General features: G+C 34.7%; 1 protein-coding gene and 1 long non-coding RNA gene across 5 annotated transcripts in view; both read right to left on the reverse strand.

The window, feature by feature from the left end:
• Positions 1-697: 697 nt before the first annotated feature.
• LOC136847295 (uncharacterized) lies at positions 698-10,650 on the reverse strand. Its single transcript, XR_010855695.1, has 3 exons — positions 10,555-10,650; positions 8,252-8,378; positions 698-2,282 (listed from the first exon to the last, which is right to left on the reverse strand). It is a non-coding gene; the product is annotated as an uncharacterized lncRNA (long non-coding RNA).
• A 309-nt stretch (positions 10,651-10,959) lies between these two features.
• Positions 10,960-26,496, reverse strand: part of LOC136847294 (uncharacterized) — a 71,261-nt gene continuing 55,724 nt past the window's right edge. For all 4 annotated transcript variants that reach the window (XM_067118835.1, XM_067118839.1, XM_067118836.1 and 1 more), the window contains 2 exons: positions 15,722-15,846; positions 10,960-13,421 (listed from right to left, as the gene is read on the reverse strand). In XM_067118835.1, the coding sequence (XP_066974936.1) occupies positions 13,289-13,421; positions 15,722-15,846 (258 nt within the window). In that variant the 3' untranslated portion in view covers positions 10,960-13,288. The remainder of the gene's footprint in view (positions 13,422-15,721; positions 15,847-26,496) is intronic.

The following is a 26,496-nucleotide window of genomic DNA, read 5'->3' on the forward strand; positions in this document are numbered from 1 at the left end:
CCACATTAACAGAAATATGACTATTCCTAAAGTTATTTTCAAGATACTGAATGACAAAAAAGACCGAGTCCAAATACAATTGTATCATTAAAAATAACAAGGCATTGAATCTATAGCTACCTGTAATGAAAACCCTTTAGAACCTGATAACATTATGATGGCTATTTTTGATTTTAGCACTTTGTACATGATACTGCCACATGAAACTCTCATAATTCAGATTTGAAAATATACTACAGTATAATCATAAGAAGATAATTGTTATCAAAATAAACTTTGTAATGAGATCTCCAACCTGGATAGCAACCAACAAGTAAAATCATTTATAGATATCACAACCAGTGTTAATAACTTAACTAAAATTTATTATAAATTAAGACATTTTAATCTTGACATACATATTGGTATAACTTATTACCATACAGGCAGTCTCCAGTTTACGACAGGGCATCCGTTCCTACGCCGCGTTGTAAACCGAAGATCGTTGTAAACCGAAAAATCGTTGGGAATCGTCAAAAATCCTAAGAAAACCTTACTTTTAATGCTTTGGGTGTATTGAAAACGATGTAAACTACATTTTTATTGAGTTTTTCATAAAAAAAACCTCCAAATTTTTATTAGTCTGCCGTCGTAAGCCAGGAAATAATTTCTGATGAATATATTTGAAAAGCGTCGTAACCTCGGAATGTCGTAAGCCGGACCCGTCGTAAACCAGGGACTGCCTGTATTTTACAGTTTATTGTTTGCTCTATGATTTGTGTATTGTATATTTATTGTTATACAGGTATATATATAACAATGAATTTGGCCCCTAAAACTCCATTAATCATGCACTGTCTATCCTCCATGCAAAAGGCCCTCATATGCACCAGTCCGTTCCAGTCGAGACTGAGCAGCCCTCACTGCGCATGCCCAGAGCCTGCCCAATGCCTCACCATTTGGCACTCTTCTGTGCTTCCCTCAAGCAATCACACTGCTTTCTATGATCCCTCAGGATAGATTCCCAGACCTCTTGAGCCTGCCTCTGCCTCCCTTGAAGGGGTTCCTGAAGCAGGAGCACTTCCACAGGTTTCACAAATGCCCTTAGTCACTGCACCATCGTGAGTGTAGGTGGTCCAGCGTCGACTCACAGCATGGCACTTTTTCGAAGTCACAGCCACAGCAATCACCATCCCCTGCAGAACCGTAACTATAAACTTCTACTGAGAAAAGTGGTTGTGCCCCTCCTCTTGAAGCCTCTATTCTTGTACCTGTGGACCTCTTTGTGTTTCTGTACACCAAATACAAGGATATCCTTGCTACTATCTTGCGAGACTTTACGCAGCATAGCTTGCACTTGGGTGCTGATCATGGCATCTCCAACCTGCTACGGTATTCAGGGGAGTCAGTCATTTTCCCCTGGTTTCTGGTTAAACCTCACAGCTATGATAATCTGTTTCTGTTGTTGGAGTCCTCCATGTTGACCCTGACTCAGAAGACTGACTTCCTCCTTGAACTTAACTACTTTGAGCATGTTGAAGCATCCTACACACTCTTGGAATCCTTTCTCATCCAAAACACTGGACATAAACTGACCTGCCATGTGCCTCAGCCTTCACGGCTAAAACCCAGTCCTAAGGCTCTGGTGACATGATTAGTGGGTCCTTTCACCCTTTCAGCTCTAGCCCTTTCTGTGTCATTTCAAAGCAGTCAGGACTTGGCTTCAGGACACTCAAGACTTCCATTCTCCTTCCTCATATAGATCAAGTCTCAAAGCTCTTCCAGGTTACCATCAGGCCTTACAAGGATGTGTCTTCGGACAATTTTTCATAGTTCACAGATGATGCAGCATTCAGCTCTGACTGAAACACGTTGGTACGGATGAATTTCCACTACAAAGTGGAAAGACAATGCATGATCAATGGGATTGAACTAGCAAATGTGTTTTATATAAAACACTGATATCATGAATTTATTATACAGAGTGCAACTGTTTAAACTCATTTAAATGGCCATTAAGTTCCTGCTCCTAACCACTTTACACAAATGGGTATTAAAAGTACATGTTGTGTTGTGTTGTTGGAGTTCAGCAGGGTATGTACAGTACTTATTGAAACTGACCATCTACTTGGTCCTGAGTCCAGGTCTGTACATATTTATTATTTCCATGATTTCTTCCATTTTTTGTGTATACATGATGACTGATGTATTATGAAGAAAATTTTTCTACATGTGACGAAGACCCTTGATGTCCTAATAGTTTTATGTCAGCAACATTTGATTTCAGTACACTGTATACCATACTGAAACATAAGGTTTTGTTTACTGTACTGTGACATTGTAAATACTTCAAATCATGCATAAGAATATACTACAAGACAACATTATGAAGAGTATTGCTAAAATAAACTTTGCAGGGACATTAAAATTTTGTATTAAAAGTAATTTTGCTAATTTTTACAATATAAAAAGATAAAAAATAAGGGAATCTTTATAGGGCCAATATTCAAAATTTTGAAATAATAATAATTTGGATGAAATATTAAGTTATAAATCACAATCAGACTTATTGAAGATCTATTTACATATAAAAAATCTCAGTTATTCAAGATAATTTTAATTTTTCTTAAAAATACAAACCCCAAAGTTTTTCATATGGATATACATTCAGCACAAGCTGGTACAGTCATTGTAGCTTGGTAAAAGGCAGGTAAATACTGGCATGTGAGTGAGGGGTTAGGATACTCACTCGACAGTCAGCCCTACATTGGTGTGGAGACTAACTCTTAGGTGGGAGTTTGATCTCATGGATTAAGACTGGCACTGTTCCAAACAAATTGGAACATGAGGTCACGAGCCTTTGCCACATTTCAAGGGACAGTCAATCACAAACCATAAATACCAGCTTCCTGGTCAAATGAAAGAGCAAGGAAAGGCTGACTGCTATAACCTTCAATACAGTCTGGCATCAGATGAGAGAAGCTCCTCATAGAACCCTGTAGCAGACTTTCTATATTCAGGGAAAGGCTCGGAGGAATTCCCTCTCTCCCAGAGAGAAACTGGGCTCTTGGCTGAGGTCAAAGGAGGATTCCAGCAACCATGCAGAATCTGCAGACCACAATCATCAGTAGTTGTAATGCCCTAAACAAATAGGAGAGTCCTCTTGTGACTGCTGAAGGAAATAGATGAAAAGGGGCATATAAAATGCTCACAATTCTTCAACCCTTCCACCAAGATCCCTTCCTAGCTTCTCGTAACCCTTCAAGGACCAAGAGTAAGAGCTAGCAGCCAACAGACCAGCTGTAAAAAGGGGATCTATCTAAAGCTTATTTGGAAGCCAAAGATCAATTATGAACATTCATTATTAAGCCAACAGTTTCTCCCAGTGCTTTGGTCCTAGCAAAGGGAACAAATTCTAGCAGCTCTTACAAGGGACTGCCCAGAGGAAATCGTGGAGGATAACCCCAGTGATTCATCTCACCTCTTCAGCTGCCTGAAGACCTCACAGGAAGGACAGAAACAGTAACCCTAACTGCTCCTCTAAGGTCACAAGAATATATAACTTAAATCACAGAAAATGTTTCCCTGGCATACAAACCTACAGTCTTGCTGCAAAGACACAGTACAGTATCTTCGTTTCAACAATGGTAAAATTGTTATAGTATTGCAAATCTAAAGACTATCAGTTTGCCCAAAAAACAAATAATTTTTATAATTATTATTATTACTATCATTTGGGAGGAGACCTTCTCTATGGGCATTAGCGTTGAAAATTATGGCTGTTTCCACAATTTAACTTCTACAGTCTTCTTTATTCATCTTGCAATCTTCTTTTCATCAGCATGTAGCTGGTATATCAAGTTTCTAAGAACATATAAAGATTTCTGTTGCCTTGGGTTTATTTCCTCTATGTCGACAGCGGACTGGCAGTCATCTATCAGAGTACAAAAGTGAATGAATTGAGATAAATGGTGTACAAGTATTTATAGCAGGCAGGGTGTTTATATTTGGTGGGTTGGTTAGTAAGCTGAATTTTGATTAGTCATAGGTTGGTGACGAAATCTGTCCCTGAGGCGTTGAGATCTTCTAGGCATAACTGGCATTGCTGGCTGGAGGTGGGTGTTGGCTCAGGTACTCCCCACTGAGGTGGTTGGTATTATAGGCTGTCCAGGTGACATGCCATCAGCATCCGGTGCTCTCTCTCTCTCTCTCTCTCTCATGACAGCAGTGTTTGGTGTCAATTGATTGCTTATATTTCTCCTTATGATGGTGGCTGTCATGAAGATAAGCCACCCAATCTACTGGAACTCTGCGTACATCCAAACAGAGTTCAATGACCACAGCAGCAACAGAGATGTCTTGCCCAAACGGCAGCCGAGAGAAAAATACCAGTGCCCCACCGCTCACCTATTCGAAGCTTCAGTGACTGAACCAGCTTGCACTGAAGGTACATCCACTCAAAGACAAAGGCCTGTGTCCTTGTGGGGATAAATAGGGTTATCCCTTTCGATGTTGGTTCCAACGCTGTAGCACCTCAACTTAACAGACTCTTCGGGAGTTTAGCTTTTTGATAGGTAAAGGCCTAGTATTATAGCCTGCACTTTTATTATTACTATTTCAGTAGATGAAACCTATTACTTGGAACAAGCACACCAAGGGGGCCATTCACTTGAAATTCAAGCCTCCAAAGAATGTTGGTTTCAACCTCCCATTACAGACTCTACACTGCAGCAGTAACTGATCATGATACAGAGCTAGTGATTTTTCATCGCCCTGGGGGAGTCACAAACCTGCGACATCTGAGTGGCATCCCATGACACTAACCACTATACCACCAGACCAGCTTGCACATTTTATAGATGTTTTACAGCTAGCAGCCACTTCACAGAGTTCCTGTCCTACACTAACTTGTATTTTGCACTTAACATTCAATTTTAAGAGATTTATTTAAAATGCATGACATATAAAATGGTAGCCAAGCAGAAAATAATGTAGCTTTCAATTACAGAAGTTCATTAGAATGAGGTGTTACTATCACAGATTTCTTGATGATTCTAATACAAGCAAAGAACCACATAAAGCAGGTTTATTTTTAGTCATTCATACTATTATCAAGAATGTTTTACACTAAAATCCAAAACAAACGAAGATAACTGTTTAGTGTCCCTCTGCGCAATTACAGACATTCACAAACACATTCAATTATACAATATATCAATCTATTGTTAAGCTCTGGCTTCCACAGAGAATTAAGCTTTCTTTTCCACCACAACAAGTGTATTTTGCATCTGTTTATATTCTAGTTCATGAATGGATGACTCTGATCTTTACTTATGGATGCTTCACTATGAGATGAAGGGTTTGTGACTTGAATAATCAGATCTTGAAATATAATAAGGTAGGCTGTTGCTATGTAAGAGATTTATATTCATATTCCGTTACTTTTTTATCATTACAGTATTGTAAATAGTATTATATACTTTTTATAAAATGTTTATATTTCTTCTCAGACAGTTAAGAACAGCATTCCATTTTGTTGTGTTGGAATAGAATATAGCATTTAGTCCAAAGGCCAAGAACTGGGACTTGTGCGGTCATTCAGCGCTGAAAGGGAAGCCAAGAGTAAAAAGGTTTGAAAGGTGTAACAGGAGGAAAACCTCACAGCTGCACTATCAGTTAATTGTTAGGAGAGGGTAGATAGTAAAATGGAAGAAAGAGAATCTGAATGGAGGTACAATAAAAGGAATTAAAGGGGTTGCAGCTAGGGGCTGAAGGGACGCTGCAAAGAACCTTAAGTAATCCTGCAGTGCACATCATGAGGTACACTGATAGCATTACCCCAAGAATGGGGACTTTTGTGGTGTTATACAATTTCATCTTTGACCGGAAGCTGTAAAACCAGACACCATATTAGAAAAACAACATCCACATGCACCCCTCTGACCAAACTGTACATGTAACAATTATTTTTTTCTGCTTTTACTTTTTTTTTGTCTTTCAAGGTGATGTGAAAGTATGAGATACCTCAAGGGATACTTTAAACCACAAACAGGATCCAAGTCCTGGTCCTCATGTCACTGGGACATTTTTGCCAACTTTGCCCTCCTGCAACCAAATTTGGACTGGAATGAACTGGAACATAAAATTTAGGCCAAGGGCCAAGCACTGGGACCTAAGAGGTCACTCAAAGCTGAAAATAACCTTAAAACAAATTTTTAAAAGAGGGTGGAAAGTAAGACAGAGATACAGTAAAAATAGGAGCCAAAGGGATGCTGCCAAGAACCTAAGTAATGTCTACATTGCACTGTGTGAGGTGCACTGATGGCGCTAACCCTACAGAGGTACCCAAATTTGTATTGCTCTAATGTAGACATTTTTTAAAATTTTAAGAATTAAATCATTACCTGTATATGACACTATTCTTCACCTGATTATCTAGTTTTCCTGGTTTTCACTGTCTAGATTTTCTTAACTTTCTTACCAGTGCCTTTACACTAATTATTCTCAAAATCTATAATGTTCTTGATATGAGCTGTATAAAATGATCCTAAGACAGCAAACAAGAGAAAAGCCTGCCACTTCCCCAAGTTTAGTTTTTTGTTATCTTTTTATTATTTGAGCAGCAGTTCTTTAAAGAACAGTTATAATGACAAATGGGTAACAAGCATTTCAAGACAACACATTAATAATGGATTTCCAGTGTCTCATTTTAAACAACTACAGTGTAGCATTTTTTCTTCTGATGCTCTTTCTCTTTCTTTTGACTCTGTTGCTCAAATTACTCTACATTTAATTTGTACTAACCCTAAAAATACTCCTCAGTTTTGAAAATGTTGTGTGTTTTCAATATACCACACCTATTTCCTAAACCATTGAGCTTTGGCATAATGAGAAATTAACAGATAAATAAATGACAAATCAATTTCCCACTAAGACGTAATGAATGACAGATGAATAATGACAGTTACAACATTTTTCTTCTTGAAATATAAAGAGCAAGTTCATGGCAGGGATGATTTTAGTGGTTAATGGTACAAAGTTCAATAATTTGCCTTCTTCTCATGCAAATATGGTCATGCAAATGTGGTACATGTGTGGTGTGTTATGCACATTTCTACTCTACATTGTGAAGTAAGTTATTATGTCAGGGTTTTGTCACCCATAACTAATGCAAATCCCAAATTTTAAATAGGTATATGGAATTTCACTGCCAGCAAGGCATTCTTATATGAAGGTTGTCCCCTGAATTTTTGGTAAATAATAACCTACTGGCTCCTGTAACCACAGTGAAGTATGACTTACATGCTTTGCATGGTAGAGTACAATGTAAATGATGCTACAGGTTCTATGCAGTGGCTCTGCCATTCAAGCTTCATCACTTTCTTTTCTTACTTTTCATCTGTTCCCTTTGGTCTCCTCCCACCTAGCTGTCCAACTCCTTTACCTTGACCTAATTTTTCAATATTAAAAGCAAATCCTTCGAGCAAACCTTGAAAGAGCCAAGGGATATGACTTAGTGATCTTTTATCTTAATAATGATTAAAATAATACCAACAGCTGTGTGTGGTGTCCACAACCATATTTAAATATTAGCAGTTTTAACTTGGACTATGGAAGGATGGTCTTGTTTGTCACTTTTTCTCAAGTTATATTCTAACAGAGATCTTTCACATTCACAATAGATCCCTGATCCCCTTTTCCTGCTGAGAGAATCCAGATTCGCTGAACAGCAGCACCAGTATGCAGTGAATGTGCCCTGCTGCTGAACTTCTCAGTTCCAGAGGTCCTTTATTCCTCACACCATTGGACTGTAGAACAGTCTCCCTGAGGATGTCATGTAATTGGAACTTCAAATGTTCTAGCAAAGATGCATTGCATTACTACCCTAATGCTATTCTTCTTGCATTTTAATACATTTTTATCTTGTCTATTATTTTATTAACTTACTTTTTCTTTTCAATAGGTGAGATATCTTTCTGTACTTCCCTTTACCTTCTCTTACTTCTTAATGGGCACCATATTCTTTGGAGGCTTGAATTTCATGCTGATGGCCCCTGTGGGCTTGTTTCCATTGAATTGGGTTCATCTTCTGAATAATAATAATAATAATAATAATAATAATAATAATAATAATAATAATAATAATAATAATAATAATAATAAATAAAGTAGTTTTGTATAAGCAAACACACAGGCCTGGCAAGTCCTCTTCCTTGTGAATATTTTCTCAAAATACTCTACTGATGTGACCAATAAACGCAATAAAACTCACCTCAAGGTCTCATTGTTTAGAAGTAACGTAAAACTTTTCCAAAGACCAAATGGCTGTCCATGGACTATCCTGTCAAAGTAGACCACAGTGACTGCTAGGAGTGTAAGTTCTTGGTGGTATACAGAGCCTGAAAGATATTTCCTGTTATCTTTAATGGATTGCTTAAGAAAGGCTGCTACATTCATTATTTTGATAAAGAAATCTATCATGGCAGGTAAGTTGCCGGTATCAACTTCAAACAGTTAACCATTCAGCTTATATTGTGAATCCAACCACTTGCACACTTGCTTGTGGCAGGATACAACAAGTTTATCACTGTAGTGACACAGTCAAGTACTTTAATATGTCAATCAGTAGCTGTAGAGGTACTTTTATCCACAAGAAAAACAGAGGACACCAAATGCATCACTTTCTCTTAGATGTCACATAATTATACCCTACCCACTTTCCATTGATGAAAGACCATCTCACTGATACAGAAAAAAAAACTGTCAATCACCAAAATTTAAAATAGCCTGATGGGTAGTAAGTAACAGTTCAGGCTATATTTTGCATTACTTCTAGGAAAGCTAGCAGTAACTTATTATATGTTCCACTGATTAAGGTGGTGTGTGTGTGTGTGTGTGTGTTTGGGAAGAGGGGTACCCTCTGGGCCACAGCCACAGAAGGGTGAAAAACTGAATCCTGGGTATGGTTAAGTTACAATGTATTCATCCTGATTGGTATTTAAGCTTTTACTTTATCTCTGAAGATAAGATCAGCAGTCTTAATTTCTATAAGGTTTTTTAATTATATATATAACTCCCTTTGGGTGTACATTACTCCAAAGATAGAAATGAATTTAATATTATGCATTAATTGTTGCTCAACATTTGAAATTATGAGAATGTTATGTGCAGGTTTTGAAGTGTTGTACAATAAGTTGATAATATATTTGCTGGACATTTAACACAACTTTTATGCTGCAGCTGAATTCTAGTGCATAAAGTACTTTAATACAGTAACTAGTGCCACTGCCACTTTACCTCTTTGAAGCTTTTAAAATGTATTATAAAGGTTTACTTGATACGACTAGTATTTTATTTTATAAAGTAAATGTATTTATTTACCAGGTTCATATATAGGCCTACACCTCACATTATGCTGTAAGAATTGGAGTTTGGTGGTATACACCTTCTAGGGTGTATCAAAAATCCTGCAGAAGACATGGTGCAAACAATTTCATTTCAAAAAGAAATTCTAAGAACCAAAGACCAACAATATGACTATGGGTAGGGAAAATGGTTTGCTCTAACAGTCAATGAATCAGACCACAAAACCAGAAAAGATGGTCACTTCTCATTCTAGATAAGAATTTGTCATAAAAATTACTGATATACTATTTCATCTGTCCTCTCATAATTGGAAATTCATCAGAGCATTAAGCTAAGTTAGGCCTCTCCTATGAAAATCTAGTAGAACTAAGTAGTAGCATACACTACCTCGAACTACCCTCTAACATGACTTTTTGTACAGTTTTTTGGGAGTCTAATGGGTGGAAATTTACCTTCAGTTTTTGTCAGACAAATGTAATTAACCTCTAATTAACCCCTGAAGTCCATCCAGGAAAGGGGTTTCCATAGCCAGCCATTTCACAAGACAGAGCATTTTTGCATGAAAAACCATTTTGATTTTTCATGCAAAAAATGGCCAGAAATGATAAGGTTAAATCCCGTCTGGCAAGTGCAATAAACTAGGGGTGTTAATGTTACAATTTTGCCTATTAGTTATGGAGGAGGGGCCTGGCCATTGTCTAAACACAAGGGATATTTTTCCATTTGGGTTACAACAAAGAAAAATTTTTTGTTTTGATGTGAACCCTAAAAATATAAATTATAAAGCGGGAGTTGGCTGAGGTAACGAAAAAAACAGGCGCGGGTCTAATTTTCGCCAGCGGAACCTGTTCCCGTCCTTCTACAGTCGCCCTGAAGGACCTAAATCTGGCTTGGGGTAGGCCAAGCCTAGACAATGGGCTAACCATTCTCGATTGCCTATAGCCACAGTCTAGGCCACTTTATAAACAATTTGGCTACATTAGGAGCAAAACTACTGGTATAAACCCAGATATAACCTCGGCAAAGCTAATTATTATTTTGCCGAGGATAACAAGGGAAGTTAAAGTACGCCTACATAGGCTTTGCTAAGCGTAGCCTATTAATTAGCCCTAAATACTATTTCACTTAAACTACGTACAAAATAACATGGCAGATATTACAGTTGTACACGATTTGTACCACAGAAAACATGAAGAACTGAGTGCTTACGAATTATGGTTGGGAAAGAGCCGGGATCTTGGTCACAGGTTCACGGTTCCTCGAAGAAGCCGCCGTTTGTTTATAATCTTCGCCTCTTCTTCTTCTTGGTTTTCTCGCCCAAACGTCAAGTCATGTATCTGTTTCCTGATCTCTCTTATTCTTATGAATTTTCTTTCTCCTAAACTTTCTACCTTGAGCATTAATTAATCTTTTTTATTTCCAGTTTTTAGATTGATTTACATATTAAAACTAGTTATTTCATATAAATTAACACTGATCCTTTGTAAACTGACAGCTATACACGTAGTCTTGAATCACACCATACAAAATTCTGACAGCATAGTTAAATAATTACACAGATTACAAAAAATAAAACGAACAAGAAATCGGCACTCGTAGGTCATAAAAACTAAATTATATCAATAATATCATTTATTAATATTCATCTCAAGATCAAAAAAGGGTTCAAACTTATGCTAGCCGTCGAGAGCAAAAAATATCAACTAAGACAATGGCACTACATGCAGTGAGAACAGGTCACCATGCTCCAAAAAATGTACTCTCGAGATACTAATGCCCATAATCATATCAACTATTTTTTTTCTTCAATAAGGCACAGAGACTTCACTAGCAGCAGTTTAGGTTATAAAAGAATCACGGAAAATTCTGCTATAACCAATTACCCCCTAAGTATTCTCAACGAAAAGACATTCATACTATCTGAGTAAATAAATAAAAAACAGCAATCAAAGATTATCATGGCATATGTTAGCTATTTCTTTCTCTCAAGAAAAAATATCTACACTCTTTATGCTCGGTTACGGCAAACTCTGCAAACAAGTTGTTGTCATGATAAGTGCTTTGTTTGGACGATAAATGTAACAAAAATCAAGACTACGGAGGAAAGAAAATAAGGTAACCGAAACTAGCCTGTGTAATCGATAAACTACACTTTCCGAAAAATTACCCATTGTTAGTCTGGCGACGAGATGGATTTTCAAAAATGGCAGTCTCACGAAATCTAAATTAAAATAGACAGAGTAGAGAAGGCACATCAAAACAGATACTGTCATTCTCGTGACATTTTCTTAACGTATCTTTGAGACATTCTCTCTAATCATCCACAGAAAACGCCGGAAAGGATAGAAATTATGATCCTTTATGCATGGAAAAACCGGGAAATCTTTCCATTTCATACCAAAATAACAAAAATGAGGAATTTTCAGGGAAATTTACACTTTTCTGGAATCGCTCAAGCAAAGGATGAATATAAAAAAAAACAATAACCTAAACTAAAATAATATTTGCTAATGATGACTGGGATTTTTGGCAAGCTAATATTCAGAGTAAATTTTGTACCGTGGAAATCCTGACTGATAATGCATGAAGAAGACACAAGAACTCAAACTGCGTTTTGAAAATAACGCAGTCACTTTGTTGTAAATACACCAAGCACTGTTAAAATAGGTTTACATATTTCATTCGAGCAAATTCTAGTCAGAAGCGGCTCTTGTATCATTGTATAAAATAGACCTAACATGAACAACCATTCTGTTACTGTCTTCACCTCGCATCCCGAAATCCAATTTACATCACCGTTGCAGATTTGCTGAATTTCCAGTTAACTCGACCAGCTCAATAACGACAGATTTCAACGGCAAAATCAGACCTATCTGTTGCGAACCATACTTATCGTGTACTGGCAATCACGAGAAGATGAAGGATGTTAAGTGGAAGAGCTTGTTTTGAAAAGAGGACACACACTCAGAAGAAATATGTAAAAAAAAAAAAAAAACGAAGACACTGCCTTCTGGACAGATGTGATTCGGGTTCGAAAGTTCTAGACAACAAGAGCAAACTTCACGTGTGACCGTTTTTTCCGACAACTGGCCAAGACTGACTCTTCCTAATGCAGCAGCAGTATTTTGGAAATAAAACGAAGCATTATGACAAACTCACACCTCTAACTTTAGTACGCCAAGAGTGTTAGAAAAGAATATACAAGGAAAACCCAAGCCTCGACAAGATGACTTTGGAAGACCTGAGTATTGGTTTCAGTTGCGCCACCGGTTCAAAGGGAAAGTGCACGAGGGTCACGAAGATACTGTCAGGTGATTTCCGATGTTTATCGTCTCTGAACGAAATAGACGACTAAAACAAAATAATAATAATAATAATAATGTCCGCTGGAAGCACTGGAGGAAATCCATTTTCACGCTGACCTCAAGCCAGAGGCGATGGTAATACTGAAATGTATCGGAGCTGAAAGTGTACACGTGTTATACCAACTTTTCCAATGAGAAAATGAAGGGAAAATTTTTAGAATTTAAAAATTCGTGAATGTTGAGATTCCAGCTCTCGGGACAAATATAGAACTTATTTTTTTCTTTTTTTTTTACACTGGCCTTTGCATTCGCTGAAGAGACGATCCATACACCCTCAAATGTCTAATGACGAACAAGTCGCGATCTCATGAAGACGAAAAATAGAACCGTTTGTAATATATATAAAAAAATGAAATATAAAATGCTGGAATTCTTAAAAAAAAAAAAATCCCTTCAGCCGGAGTTGATTCAGGGGAAACCCTAGGGAGGAGTGTGAGTTGCTTGCCCAAAAAATCCACGAAGTTCCCTAGCGGCTTCCCTGGTATGGTCCACTCGATCTTAGTTCTCTTTCCGCCTCGTCTTTCACTCTTCGTTGTTCTCTCTCTCTCTCTTTCTCTTTCTCTCTTCCTGTGTTCGCTTTACTTGTTCTCCCACTTCCCTTTGATGGGATTATCTGGGGTGAAGACGTCGTAATTCCCCTTCTCTCTGAAAGCTTGCTTGTAGTGGGTCATACAGTACATGTCCTTGCCACCTATGGAGAAGCGTCCCACGCTGGAACAAGAAGAAGAAGAAGAAGAAGGTGAAATATTAGGTTTGTTTACGTTGCATGACAGCAGCAAATGTCATTACGAATGGTAAAATATGTTACTCCAATAATCGAAAAGATACGGAAAATAAAATAAGATGGACGGTTAAGCTTATTCATATTTTATGACTACAGAAATGGGTAAGTATATTCACATTTTTTTTACAAAAGAATACGGAAAAAATCTCACTGAAAAAAAGTAAAGAAAATCCCAATAATCGATAAAATACACAAAAATACAACTTGATTTTTTTTTACATTGGATGATTGCAAAATACAAAAACAATGTAATGCAAACAACGGCATTAAATTCCATTTTAATAATCGAACAAGCTCACAAAAATAAACCCCATTAAATAATGTCTGATTTTAGGAATAAAAAAAAAACCTGGATGTTTGGATTCGAAACATGGGTTAGGAGGAACCCCCTAGCATTTAGGCAAAAACATCGTTCAGTGACTTCACTCCCAATTTCGCATTCAAGAGCTTCAGTGAAAAATGTAAACAAAAATATCAGAGAACCGATAAGTCAAGAGTTCATGGTATGTTTGCTAGGTATGTGAACACCACCTGGCCTATTGCCCACCAACCCAATCAGCTGTATATGGGTATGAATGGGTACCCTGTCTGCTTCGGTCAAGAAAGAGGGCGTGGTGCTAGCAACCTCATCCCTTAAAGATGTACTGAGAAACTGGAAGGCTGTACCCTCCTGGTGCAACCCCCTTCAAAGGGGTCAAAAGGATTTTAATATATTTTATCTATTTATCAATTTATTTTTTCTTTTTTAATAAGCGCGATCTCTTCTGTCTGTATTTCCCTTTACCTCCTCTTACTTCTTTCGAATGAACACCATAATGTTCTTTGGAAGCTTGAATTTCAAGTCAATGGCCCCTTTGGTGGGCTTGTTCCATATAAATAAGGGTCATCCTCGGAATGATATTAATAATAATAATAAAATAATAATGATAATTAATAATAATAATAATAATAATAATAATAATAATAATAATAATAATAATAATTTCTTTCGAATGAACACCATAATGTTCTTAGGAAACTTGAATTTCAAGTCAATGGCCACTGTGGTGGGCTTGTTCCATATGAATAAGGGTCATCTTCTGAATAATAATAATAATAATAATAATAATAATAATAATAATAATAATAATAATAATAATTTCTTTCGAATGAACACCATAATATTCTTTGGAAGCTTGAATTTACAGCCAGTGGCCCAAGTGGTGGGCTTGTTCCATATGAATAGGGTTCATCTTCTGAATAATAATAATAATAATAATAATAATAATAATAATAATAATAATAATAATAATAATTTCTTTCGAATGAACACCATAATGTTCTTTGGAAGCTTGAATTTCAAGTCAATGGCCCCTGTGGTGGGCTTGTTCCATATAAATAAGGGTCATCTTCTGAATAATAATAATAATAATAATAATAATAATAATAATAATAATAATAATAATAATAATAATAATAATTTTTTCTTTCGAATGAACACCATAATGTTCTTTGGAAACTTGAATTTCAAGTCAATGGCCACTGTGGTGGGCTTGTTCCATTAAGGGTCATCTTCATATGAATAATAATAATAATAATAATAATAATAATAATAATTTCTTTCGAATGAACACCATAATGTTCTTTTCTTGAATAATAATGGGCTTGTTATATAAATAGGGTCATCTTCTGAATAATAATAATAATAATAATAATAATAATAATAATAATAATAATAATAATAATAATAATAATAATAATAATAATTTCTTTCGAATGAACGCATAATGTTCTTAGGAAGCTTGAATTTAAAGTCAGTGGCCCCTTTGGTGGGCTTGTTCCATATGAATAGGGTTCATCTTCTGAATAATAATAATAATAATAATAATAATAATAATAATAATAATAATAATAATAATAATAATAATAATAATAATAATAATAATAATAATTTTTTCTTTCGAATGAACACAATGTTCTTAGGAAACTTGAATTTCAAGTCAGTGGCCCCTGTGGTGGGCTTGTTCCATATGTATAGGGTTCATCTTCTGAATAATAATAATAATAATAATAATAATAATAATAATAATAATAATAATAATAATAATAATAATAACAATTTGTTCCTAATGAACACCATAATATTCTTTGGAAGCTTGAATTTCAAGTCAGTGGCCCCTGTGGTGGGCTTGTTCCAAATGAATAGGGTTCATCTTCTGAAAAATAATAATAATAATAATCAACTTACCTCAGCTGGGAATTGCATTTACAGCACTTGAAGCAGGTCTTGTGCAGCAAACGTCCAGCCACCTCCATCTTCTCCATGGGATAGACAGTGCGATTGCACTGGGTGCATTTTTCGGAAGTTCCTCCCTGCAACGAGTTTCAGGAGGCGTTAATCCGGAATGGCGAATGGTGACTGATAGCAAGAACAATAATAATAATAATGAAGAAACAAATTCACAGTTATGCATATGTACGTATATTTAAAGATAAAACTGTACAGATTCCCGAAAGCTATGTGTACAGTTTTATCTTTAAATATGTGTACATTTACATACCTGTGGATTTGTTTCTCCATTTTGAGACTCATGCTACTATGAGTGTTTTTTTAATAATGATAATGCTAATAAATACGCATCATTATTTTTATAGTAAATAAATTTAGTACAAGTAAAACTTATTTATTCCTTGTAGAACAATAAATACGTATAGAGCCCTTATTTTCATAGTAATAAGCACAAGCAAGACTTTTTTATTCTTTGTATAACCAGAAATATGTATAGAGCCCTTATTTTCATAGCAATAAGTACATGCCAGACATTGTTCATAGAACAATGAATATTATGTAAATAACCATAACATCTTTATTTAAATTATATGGGCAGGACTCTAACACCTTTATCTGTTCAGTAATAACTACTTAAGGGACCTATTTCAAAATCACAATATATTACAATAAAGACAGTGTCCGTAACAAATTTTATTTAAATAATGATCCAGTATTGAAAAGGACCTGTAATACGAACGTCAAAATAAATGATATTGCAGGACGGACCCATAACATTTTTATATCTATAAAACGATAAATATGCAAATGAATCAAACATATTTATTTACATGACAATAAATGCTTATGAGGCCCATATGATTTTTTTTATTGTAGTATTTCTACTCTTCCCCAAGACATTCTCAAAATGTGAAAAAGTGGCAAAAGTATGCTTTTAAATTCGCCTCTGTTAATTTTTCTGCGTAATACTGGCGTATTATTTGTAATAATAACGGCTGGAATTTATGATAATTCACTTTTCAACACTTAATGGAAGTCTTCCACAAAAGTGATAAAAATGAAACCATTTAATCATTTAAGAATGTGATAAAGAATTATACAAATACAGTCCACGAAGAATAAACAAAGCCTAATTACCAACAGACACAAAAGCAGCCGACCCAATAGGAAGATAGGCCTGAGGTCGTACACAGAGGGGAAACCCCACCCCACCCCATCCCCAACATACCCCCCCGCTTCCTCTATCTCTTTCGAGACCCATATGAATAGTCAGCTGAAATCTAGGTTACCTCACAAGTATGTTAATCCAATTAACGGCAGCGACTGTTGAACGTGTGAAATGATCTTTTTAAACTGAATGGAGTAGTTTAATATTTGTTTAGAGAAAAATCCAGATCATGGTAACAGGGATTTTATTTTCGTCAACTCAGAGAGAGAGAGAGAGAGAGAGAGAGAGAGAGAGAGAGAGATTACAGAGAGAATTAATTACTTAACAACTCAGGTAATTAATTATATAATATATATATATATATCTCATAATTTCCACAATGGTCCTGGATATATATATATATATATATATATATATATATATATATATATATATATATATATGAAGATGACTTTGAATAAAAGGAAAGTCAGTATACTTTATATATAGATATATATATAGATATATATATATATATATATATATATATATATATATATATATATACTGTATATATAGATAGATATATATATATATAGACATATAATATATATATATATATATATATATATATATATATATATATATATATATATATATATAGAGAGAGAGAGAGAGAGAGAGAGAGAGAGAGAGAGAGAGAGAGAGAGAGAGAGAGAGAGAGAGAGATTATACAAGTAATTAATTGCGCTTAACAACAATAAATATATATATATATATATATATATATATATATATATATATATATATATATATATATATATATATATATATATACATAAAGAGAGAGAGATTATGCAGTATGCTGTCCAAAAAAAGAAGATATATATATATATATATATATATATATATATATATATGTATATTATTATATATAAAACATATATTATATACATACATTTATTTATAAATATATATATATACTGTAGTGTGTACAGTATAGACTATATATATGCACGTACAGAGAGAGAGAGAGAGAGAGAGAGAGAGAGATGCACAAGTGAAAATGGATAAGCTGCAGTATCTAACACTATTAACATTTATAAAAAAATAAATTAAAAAAAGTGACTTCAATTCGTACTCTCGGGAGAGTGCCAGAATACCAATTTTCTTACAAAATGTATCATTAACTTGCTAATGGCAATATCTGCTTCACTCTGGGAGAGTTGCCAGGTCTCTCTCTCTCTCTCTCTCTCTCTCATGCAGCCTCTTGCGATAAGAGCTGGCTCGCTCCGTTTGCAATACTGTCATGTTATCTATTTCAGTGACGGTGATGAAGTTCTCCTTTCTCTCTCTCTCTCTCTCTCTCTCTCTCTCTCTCTCTCTCTCATTCTTCACTTACGTACACACACACATTATATATATATATATATATATATATATATATATATATATATATATATATATATACATATATATATACAGTATATATATATATATATATTATATATATATAAATATATAATGCAGTCATGTATGACCTCTCGTACTTTCTCATCATTCCAGAACCTTCCGTTCTAACACTTCCTCCATCCTATTCATCCGATTACTTTCTAGGTCCTACTCCCCTTCTCCCTTACTTTGAATGAGGTTGCAACCCTCACACCCTTTTTTTTTTTTATGACCCCAGAACATGCTGGTACCCATTTACAGCTGGGTGGACTGGTGGGAGGTAGACTGAGAACGAACCAGTCCTAAAAAGTGTGGCCTACTTGGTTTATGTGGCCTTACTTGCGAAAATGGAATAAAAACATTCTCTTTCAGTACAAACTAAAGAATATGAAACTAAAGAATATAAACTATTCTCATTTAGTACAAACTGAGGAATATGCATCATTCTTATTTTGTACAAATTAGAGAATATGATATATTCTAATTTAGTAACTAAAGAATAAAAATATCTTCATTCGGTACAAACTAAAGAATATGAAATATCCTCATTTAGTACACATACAGAATGTAGTGTGTACATACTAAAGAATATATTATATTCTCATTTTACACAAATATACCTTTAAAAAAATCCAGCCGGTTACAAATTCAACCATTTTCTCGCCACCAGAATGAAGGTAAAAACCTCAAATAAAAAAAAAAAAAGTGAAAAATCAGCCGCAGTTTCTTCGGCGCAATCGAGTTTTCTGTACATTGTATAGTGCCGTATGGGTTATTCTGTACATTGTATAGTGCCGTATGGGTTATTTTAACCTTAAATAAATTAAAAACTGCTGAGGCTAGGGGGCTGCAATTTGGTATGTTTGATGATTGGAGGGTGGATGACCAACATAATTTACAGCCCTCTAGCCTTAGTAGTTTTTGAGATCTGAGGGCGGACAGAAAAAGTGCGGACAGAATAAACTGCGGACAGAATAAAATGCGGTCAGAAAAAAGTGCGGACGGACAGACAAAGCCGGCACAAAAGTTTTCTTTTCCAGAAAACTAAAACGGCGGTTAAATATATCACAGGCTGCAGAGCGGGAATGTTTGTTTCAATTCTTGATTTTTTTCTCCCTTCGCCATGTTCTACAGAGTCAGCTAAATGCGTGGAGTACAGAGCTGTCTCTACACACAACACCCACCCGCGCACTTATTCACGTTTGCCAAGATGAAATGAGGCGATGCCAACAGCTCCTAGTACTTGTTCCTCCCTCGCTTACACAGTAGCCGCTGACAAGTGAAAACAAAATGGAAAAGAAAAGCATAAAAATCGGACGGTATCTTTTCTGAACATTCTCCACATACTGTATAATTTTAGTCTCTTGGCAAAGTTAATCGTGTCTAAGGGGGTTCAATGGACTCTCTTTATATATATATATATATATATATATATATATATATATATATTTATATGTATATATATATATATATATATATATATATATATATATATATATATATATATATATATATATATATATATATATATAATTAATATGGTTGATTTAGGTCCCTACTGCGAGGCAAGGACAGGTATAAATCACGATCAATTCTTCCACGGTATTTATTCTGACATAACAGACACGAAAAGAATTTATTACACGTATGAATCACTATAACTCCTTCCACGTATTTGTTTTGGCATGACAGACAGAAACGAAAAAAAAATTTAATACAGGTATGAATCACGTCTGATTCTTCCACGGTATTCATTCTCGCATAACAAACAACAAAAAAGAATTTATTACAGGTATGAATCACTATGAATCCTTCCACGTATTTGTTTTGGCATGACAGACAGAAACGAAAAAATAAATTAATACAGGTATGAATCACGTCTGATTCTTCCATGCTATTTGTTCTGGCATAACAAGCAACAAAAAAAATATTTATTATAGGTATGAATCTTTATGAATCCTTCCACGTATTTGTTTTGGCATGACAGACAGAATAAAAAGAAAAAAAATACAGGTATCAGTCACGTCCGATTCTTCCAAGGTATTTGTTCTGACATAACAAAGCGAAAAGCAAGAAAAAATTGAGTTCTACAGCAAGAAAAAATTTTAATCAATCACGTAAGATTCTTTCATGGTATTTGTTATGGCATGACAGACAGAACAAAAAAAAAATTATACAGGTATCAATCACTTCTGATTCTTCCATGGTAAGTAAAATTTTAATACAGGTATGAATCACGATCAATCCTTCCACGGTATTTGTTTTGGCATAACAGACAGAACGAAGAATATTAGTAGTTAATATTTCTGAGGATTATCGTAAACTAATACTTTGTTATTTGTACTGAACTACCATCAATAAATTAATTATTCAGAACGTAATTTTCAAACGCCAATCATAATCTTCCAACCTGTAATCATAATTTTCAAACTGATCACATTTCCTAATTATTTATTATATTCTTTTGTTTCCAAATTTGTGATGACAATGCGGACAGACTTCAGAAGAAAATAGTCAGTTGAAAACATCTGGAAATTAATACAAATAAATTTAGATATTGAAATCAAAAGGTGATTCACGGGTGACGTTAGTCCCTAAATAATAAATCCTTTTATGTTATTTAAGTGCGTGGATGCTGATTCCTTTATAATAATAATAATAATAATAATAATAATAATAATAATAATAATAATAATAATAATATTTAATAATAATAATAAATGGGTGCAAGTTACAGTGGAATGGCAGTGTGAAAGGGCTAGTTATCATTTTCTTGATTTTTCTATAGAGCCATCCCTTGTTAGTTAAAACAATTTTTAGTTGTACAAAACAATAATATAAATAAATAATATAAATAATAAAAATAATGATTATGATGATTTTGTTTCTTACTGTACACTACGTAATAATAATAATAATAATAATAATAATAACAATAATAATAGTTATTATTATTATTATTATTATCACGTACAGTGTACACAATATATATACATCGCATTCCAGTGGAGCCGTCCGCAGAGAACAATGCCTATGTTTCATTGTCCCCGAAACAATGACCTTGTTTTTGAAATGTACAAACAATGCTAAGCATATGTGCTGCAAAACGGATCCGGTTTGTCGATTCGGATGTTTACGTTCCCTCAGTGATTCAGTAACCGGCCTTGTAGAGACCTTAAAACTTTCGATGATAAAAAGACAAAAATAAAAAATTCATTGATCCTAAAAATGTATTTATCAGTTTACGTCTATCTTTTTAACTCATCTCGTTCGTCATAAAAAATATTTATTCATACAATTACCTCAATCTTTTTAATTTATGTCTTCTAATTAATAAAAATAAAAAGTAAGAAGAAAAATCGTCTAACTGTCATGACAGAATATATTCACAAATTCATTTTTTTATTTTCACAAGAATATCTTTTTTTATTTCAAGTTATAACAAGTAGATACTGCGCCGAAGTGTCTTCGGCGCAATCGAGTTTTCTGTACAGCCGCTACAGCGTATGATCGAGTCTACCTTTAACCTTGTGGTGGCATATCCTATATCGTTGCCAGAAGCACGATTATGGCTAACTTTAACCTTAAATAAAATAAAAACTACTGAGCTTAGAGGGCTGCAATTTGGTATGTCTGATGATTAGAGGATGGATGATCAACATACCAATTTGCAGCCCTCTAGCCTCAGCAGTTTTTAAGATCTGAAGGCGGACAGAACAAGTGCGGACGGACAGACAATGCCAAAATGAACATCTAAAAAACAGTTTAACTGTCATCGTATCATTTATTTTGAATTTCCATTTATAAAAATCGTTTAACTGTCAAAAAATGCATTCATAAATTTCCCTCTATCTCTGGTCAAGCTTATCGTTTAAAATTCAAGTAACAATAAAAATCAGAGTAATGCCGATATCCACTTATCAGATAAGAATTTATGCATAAATCTCCTCCTCTATCTCAAATTTATCGGCTAAACACTTCAATTTAACTCCCAGAGATTTGGTGGGGCTAAATGCTATTGTAAACAGCTTATCGTACGCAGTTTCTAATCTCTTATCTCTTATCAGCTCAGTGAAGTTACGTGTATCCTAATCTCTCTCTCTCTCATCAGCTTAACATTTCAATGTAACGCACCGATCTCTCTCTCTCTCTCTCTCAACTAACCAGTTCAATGCAACGCACCGATCTCTCTCTCTCTCTCTCTCTCTCTCTCTCTCTCTCTTATTAGCTAAACATTTCAATGTAACGCACCGATCTCTCTCTCTCTCTCTCTTTCTCTCTCCAGCTAAATATTTCAATGTAACGCACCGATCTCTCTCTCTCTCTCTCTCATCACCCAACCAGTTCAATGCAACGCACCGATCTCTCTCTCTCTCTCTCTTATTAGCTAAACATTTCAATGTAACGCACCGATATCTCTCCCCCCCCCCCTCTCTCTCTCTCTCATCAGCTAAACATTTCAATCAATATCTCTCCCCCCTCTCTCTCTCATCAGCTAAACACTTCAATGTAACGCACTGATCTCTTTCTCTCTCTTTCTCATCAGCTAAACATTTCAATGTAACGAACCGAGATTTAGTATGTTAAAATACTATTGTAAACAGCTTATCGTACACTGTTTCTAATCTCTTATCAGCTCAATGAAGTTACATGTATCCTAATCTCTCTCTCTCTCTCTCTCTCTCTCTCTCTCTCTCTCTCTCTCTCTCTCTCTCTGCCTTTATCCGATAAATAAACCGACAACGAGGAAACGAAATAACGCCGGTAATTAGTGGGTTCTGTTATTAAATGTCATTAGGCAATGTTTGTTTCAGCTGACTCAGCAATTAAAGGGAAACGAACTACGTAAGCCACAGGTCAAAATTAAAGCTTATTGATAACGGCGGCCCCCAGGCTGCAACCCCTTTCGTTCCTTTTACTGTACCTCCTTTCATATTCTCTTTCTTCCATCTTATTTTCAACCCTCTCTTAACAATTGTTTCATACTGCAATAGCAAGGTTTTCCTCCTGTTACACCTTTCAAACTTTTACTGTCAATTTCCGTTTCAGCGCTGAATGACCTCGGAGGTCCCAGTGCTTGGGTTTCCCGTAGGGAGGGGGAACTGCAGAAACCAGAGAATGACCTCAAATGCTGTACTGAGAGTTGGTGATGAGAGGGAGAGAGAGGTTTGATGGCGACTGGTGTGTGTTTGTCCCAGGAAAATGTTTATGATTCATTGGGTGTATGGTGGTTTGTGCTCATAACAAAATACACTATATATACAATGAATATAGTATTGGGTGTTAGTAAGTTTATGTATGTAACAGGATACACATTATATACAATGAATATAGTGTATTATGTGTACGTAGGTTTGTGTATATAACAAAATACACTATATATACAATGAATATAGTGTACTTGGTGTAAGTAGGTTTGTGTATATAACAACATACACTATATACAATTAATATAGTGTACTTGGTGTAAGTAGGTTTGTGTATATAACAACATACACTATATATACAATGAATATAGTGTATTGGGCGTAAGTAGGTTTGTGTATATAACAAAATACAAATATATACAATGAATATAGTTTATTGGATGTAAGTAGATTTGTGGATATAACAAAACACACTATACATACAATGAATATAGTGTATTGGGTGTTAGTATGATTGTGTGTATAACAAAATACACATTATATACAATGAATATAGTGTAATGAGTGTATGGATGTTTGTGTATACAAAAACACTATATATACAAGGGATACAGTGTATTCCAATAGGTAAAACACACTACACAAAGATTACAATGAATCCCAAAATAGATAATAACTGATGATTTAGGACACTAACTGAGCGTCTTCAGTTTAACTGATGTACTGAAATACACATACACACACATATATGAACACACACACATCAACATACACACCATGACTTACACACACGAACAGATATCAATACACAACTAGGACCCATTACTTACACGAACACACGAACACGTACCAACACACACACACCTACACTACACATACACCTACCCCTACACAAACACAGCCAAGATTACCATCTACCCCTTCAACATCCATTAGCACGAGCGACTCACATTATGATAATAGCATATACATATTCATCGCGATCTTGTTTGATTATCGGTCAGGAATTGTTCGCCAGCTCATTCCCAGGCAGCGCACTAATAAAACTGAACAGGGGAAGTGAGGGTGCATGTACGTACAGTATATACAGTACGTATGTATGGAGGTATGAATGTATGTATGTATGTATGTATGTATATGCACATGTATATATACAAATACATACTATACACATGTATATATATATATATATATATATATATATATATATATATATATATATATATATAGATAGAGAGAGAGAGAGAGAGAGAGAGAGAGAGAGAGAGAGAGAGAGAGAGAGAGAGAGAGAGAGAGAGAGAGAGAGAATTTACGAGGGATTTGTGGTGGTTAAAATTACACACACACATATCTATATAATATGTGTATGTGTGTGTCCAAAATCCTCTGAAAAAATGGACAAAGAATAATAATGAACAAAGAATAAAACTGCATAAAAATGAACAAAGGATAAAAATAAATAAAAATGAACAAAGAACAAAATTGAATCAAAATAAATAAGAATAAATTAAAATAAATATGGACCAAAATTAAAGTGGACTAAAATGAAGGAAGAATAAAGTGAACTAAAAACGAACAAAGAACAAAAATGAACAAAGATTAAAAGTAAATAAAAATGAACGAAAAATAAAGTGGACTAAAAATGAACAAAGAATACAAATGAACACAAAAGAATAAAAATGAACAAAGGCGACCTGTCAGAGCTTTCAAACGATCCAGACTTAATGAGAACTCCGAGTTCCAATTCACAGAAATTCCCCATACTCATGCGACCTTGTCCGCCGCTCTCGTGACGTCATCTGAGGTTTCGTGGAGGGTGGGTGGGGGTGTTGTGGAAGGGGGAGGGGGAGGGGTAGGGGGGAGGGGGGGGAAGGGTAGGGGTAGGGGTAGGGGAGGGAAGGAAAGGGGGTGGCTATTCTTGGTGACTGAATCGATCACTTTGAATATTTAAATTGGTGTGGACTTTTGCTTGATATATATATATATATATATATATATATATATATATATATATATATATATATATATATATATATATATATATATATATATATATATATATATATATATATATATATATATATATATATATATGTATATATATTAGACAATTATTACACATCCCACCCACTCAGGAAAAAGACAAATAGCAAAACCAAAAATCACTGAGGAAAAATACACTAGTTAAAGGAGCTTTCCACTACTAGGAACAGGTGATGTCTGTTAAAATATTCTGCACTTCAAAAGAAAAATTATTATAATTTATTATTATCACTATTTTTTAATCACCTCTTTGTTTTTAATATACAAGACAGATAATGCTTCATCCGATACTTCCTTTCCCTTCGTGAAAGTACTTCTATGCTTAGGTTCTGAATCTCAAAAGCGTTTTTAATAAAAATATATAAAAATCATTGCAGTCCCAGTGTAATTAAATGCTAACGATAATCATTCCTCCCCATCTCTCTCTCTCTCTCTCTCTCTCTCTCTCTCTCTCTCTCTCTATATATATATATATATATATATATATATATATATATATATATATATATATATATATATATATATATATAAATATAAATATATATATATATATATATATATATATATATATATAATATATATATATATACATGTGTGTGTAATTCATTTCTCTCTCTCTCTCTCTCTCTCTCTCTCTCTCTCTCTCTCTCTCTCTCTCTCTCTCTCTCTCTCTCTATATATATATATATATATATATATATATATATATATATATATATATATATATATATATATATATAAAAATCCTTTATCCTTCCTACCGGCGCCGTGAGCATCCCAAAGGACCCGCCCGTCTTTTCCACTCTCTCTCTCCCTTCCGTTATTTCTCCTCCGTCTATCTGTCTCTGAGTCTCTCTCCATCTGCAGACACTCAAGGCAGCCGAAGAATGTCCCGCTGCCGTCCATATCATTTCCAGGGGAGTTCAATATCGCCCCTTCCCGAA

Source organism: Macrobrachium rosenbergii, chromosome 16 (assembly GCF_040412425.1).
Source record: "Macrobrachium rosenbergii isolate ZJJX-2024 chromosome 16, ASM4041242v1, whole genome shotgun sequence".
NCBI classification, from domain to species: Eukaryota; Metazoa; Arthropoda; class Malacostraca; order Decapoda; family Palaemonidae; genus Macrobrachium; species Macrobrachium rosenbergii.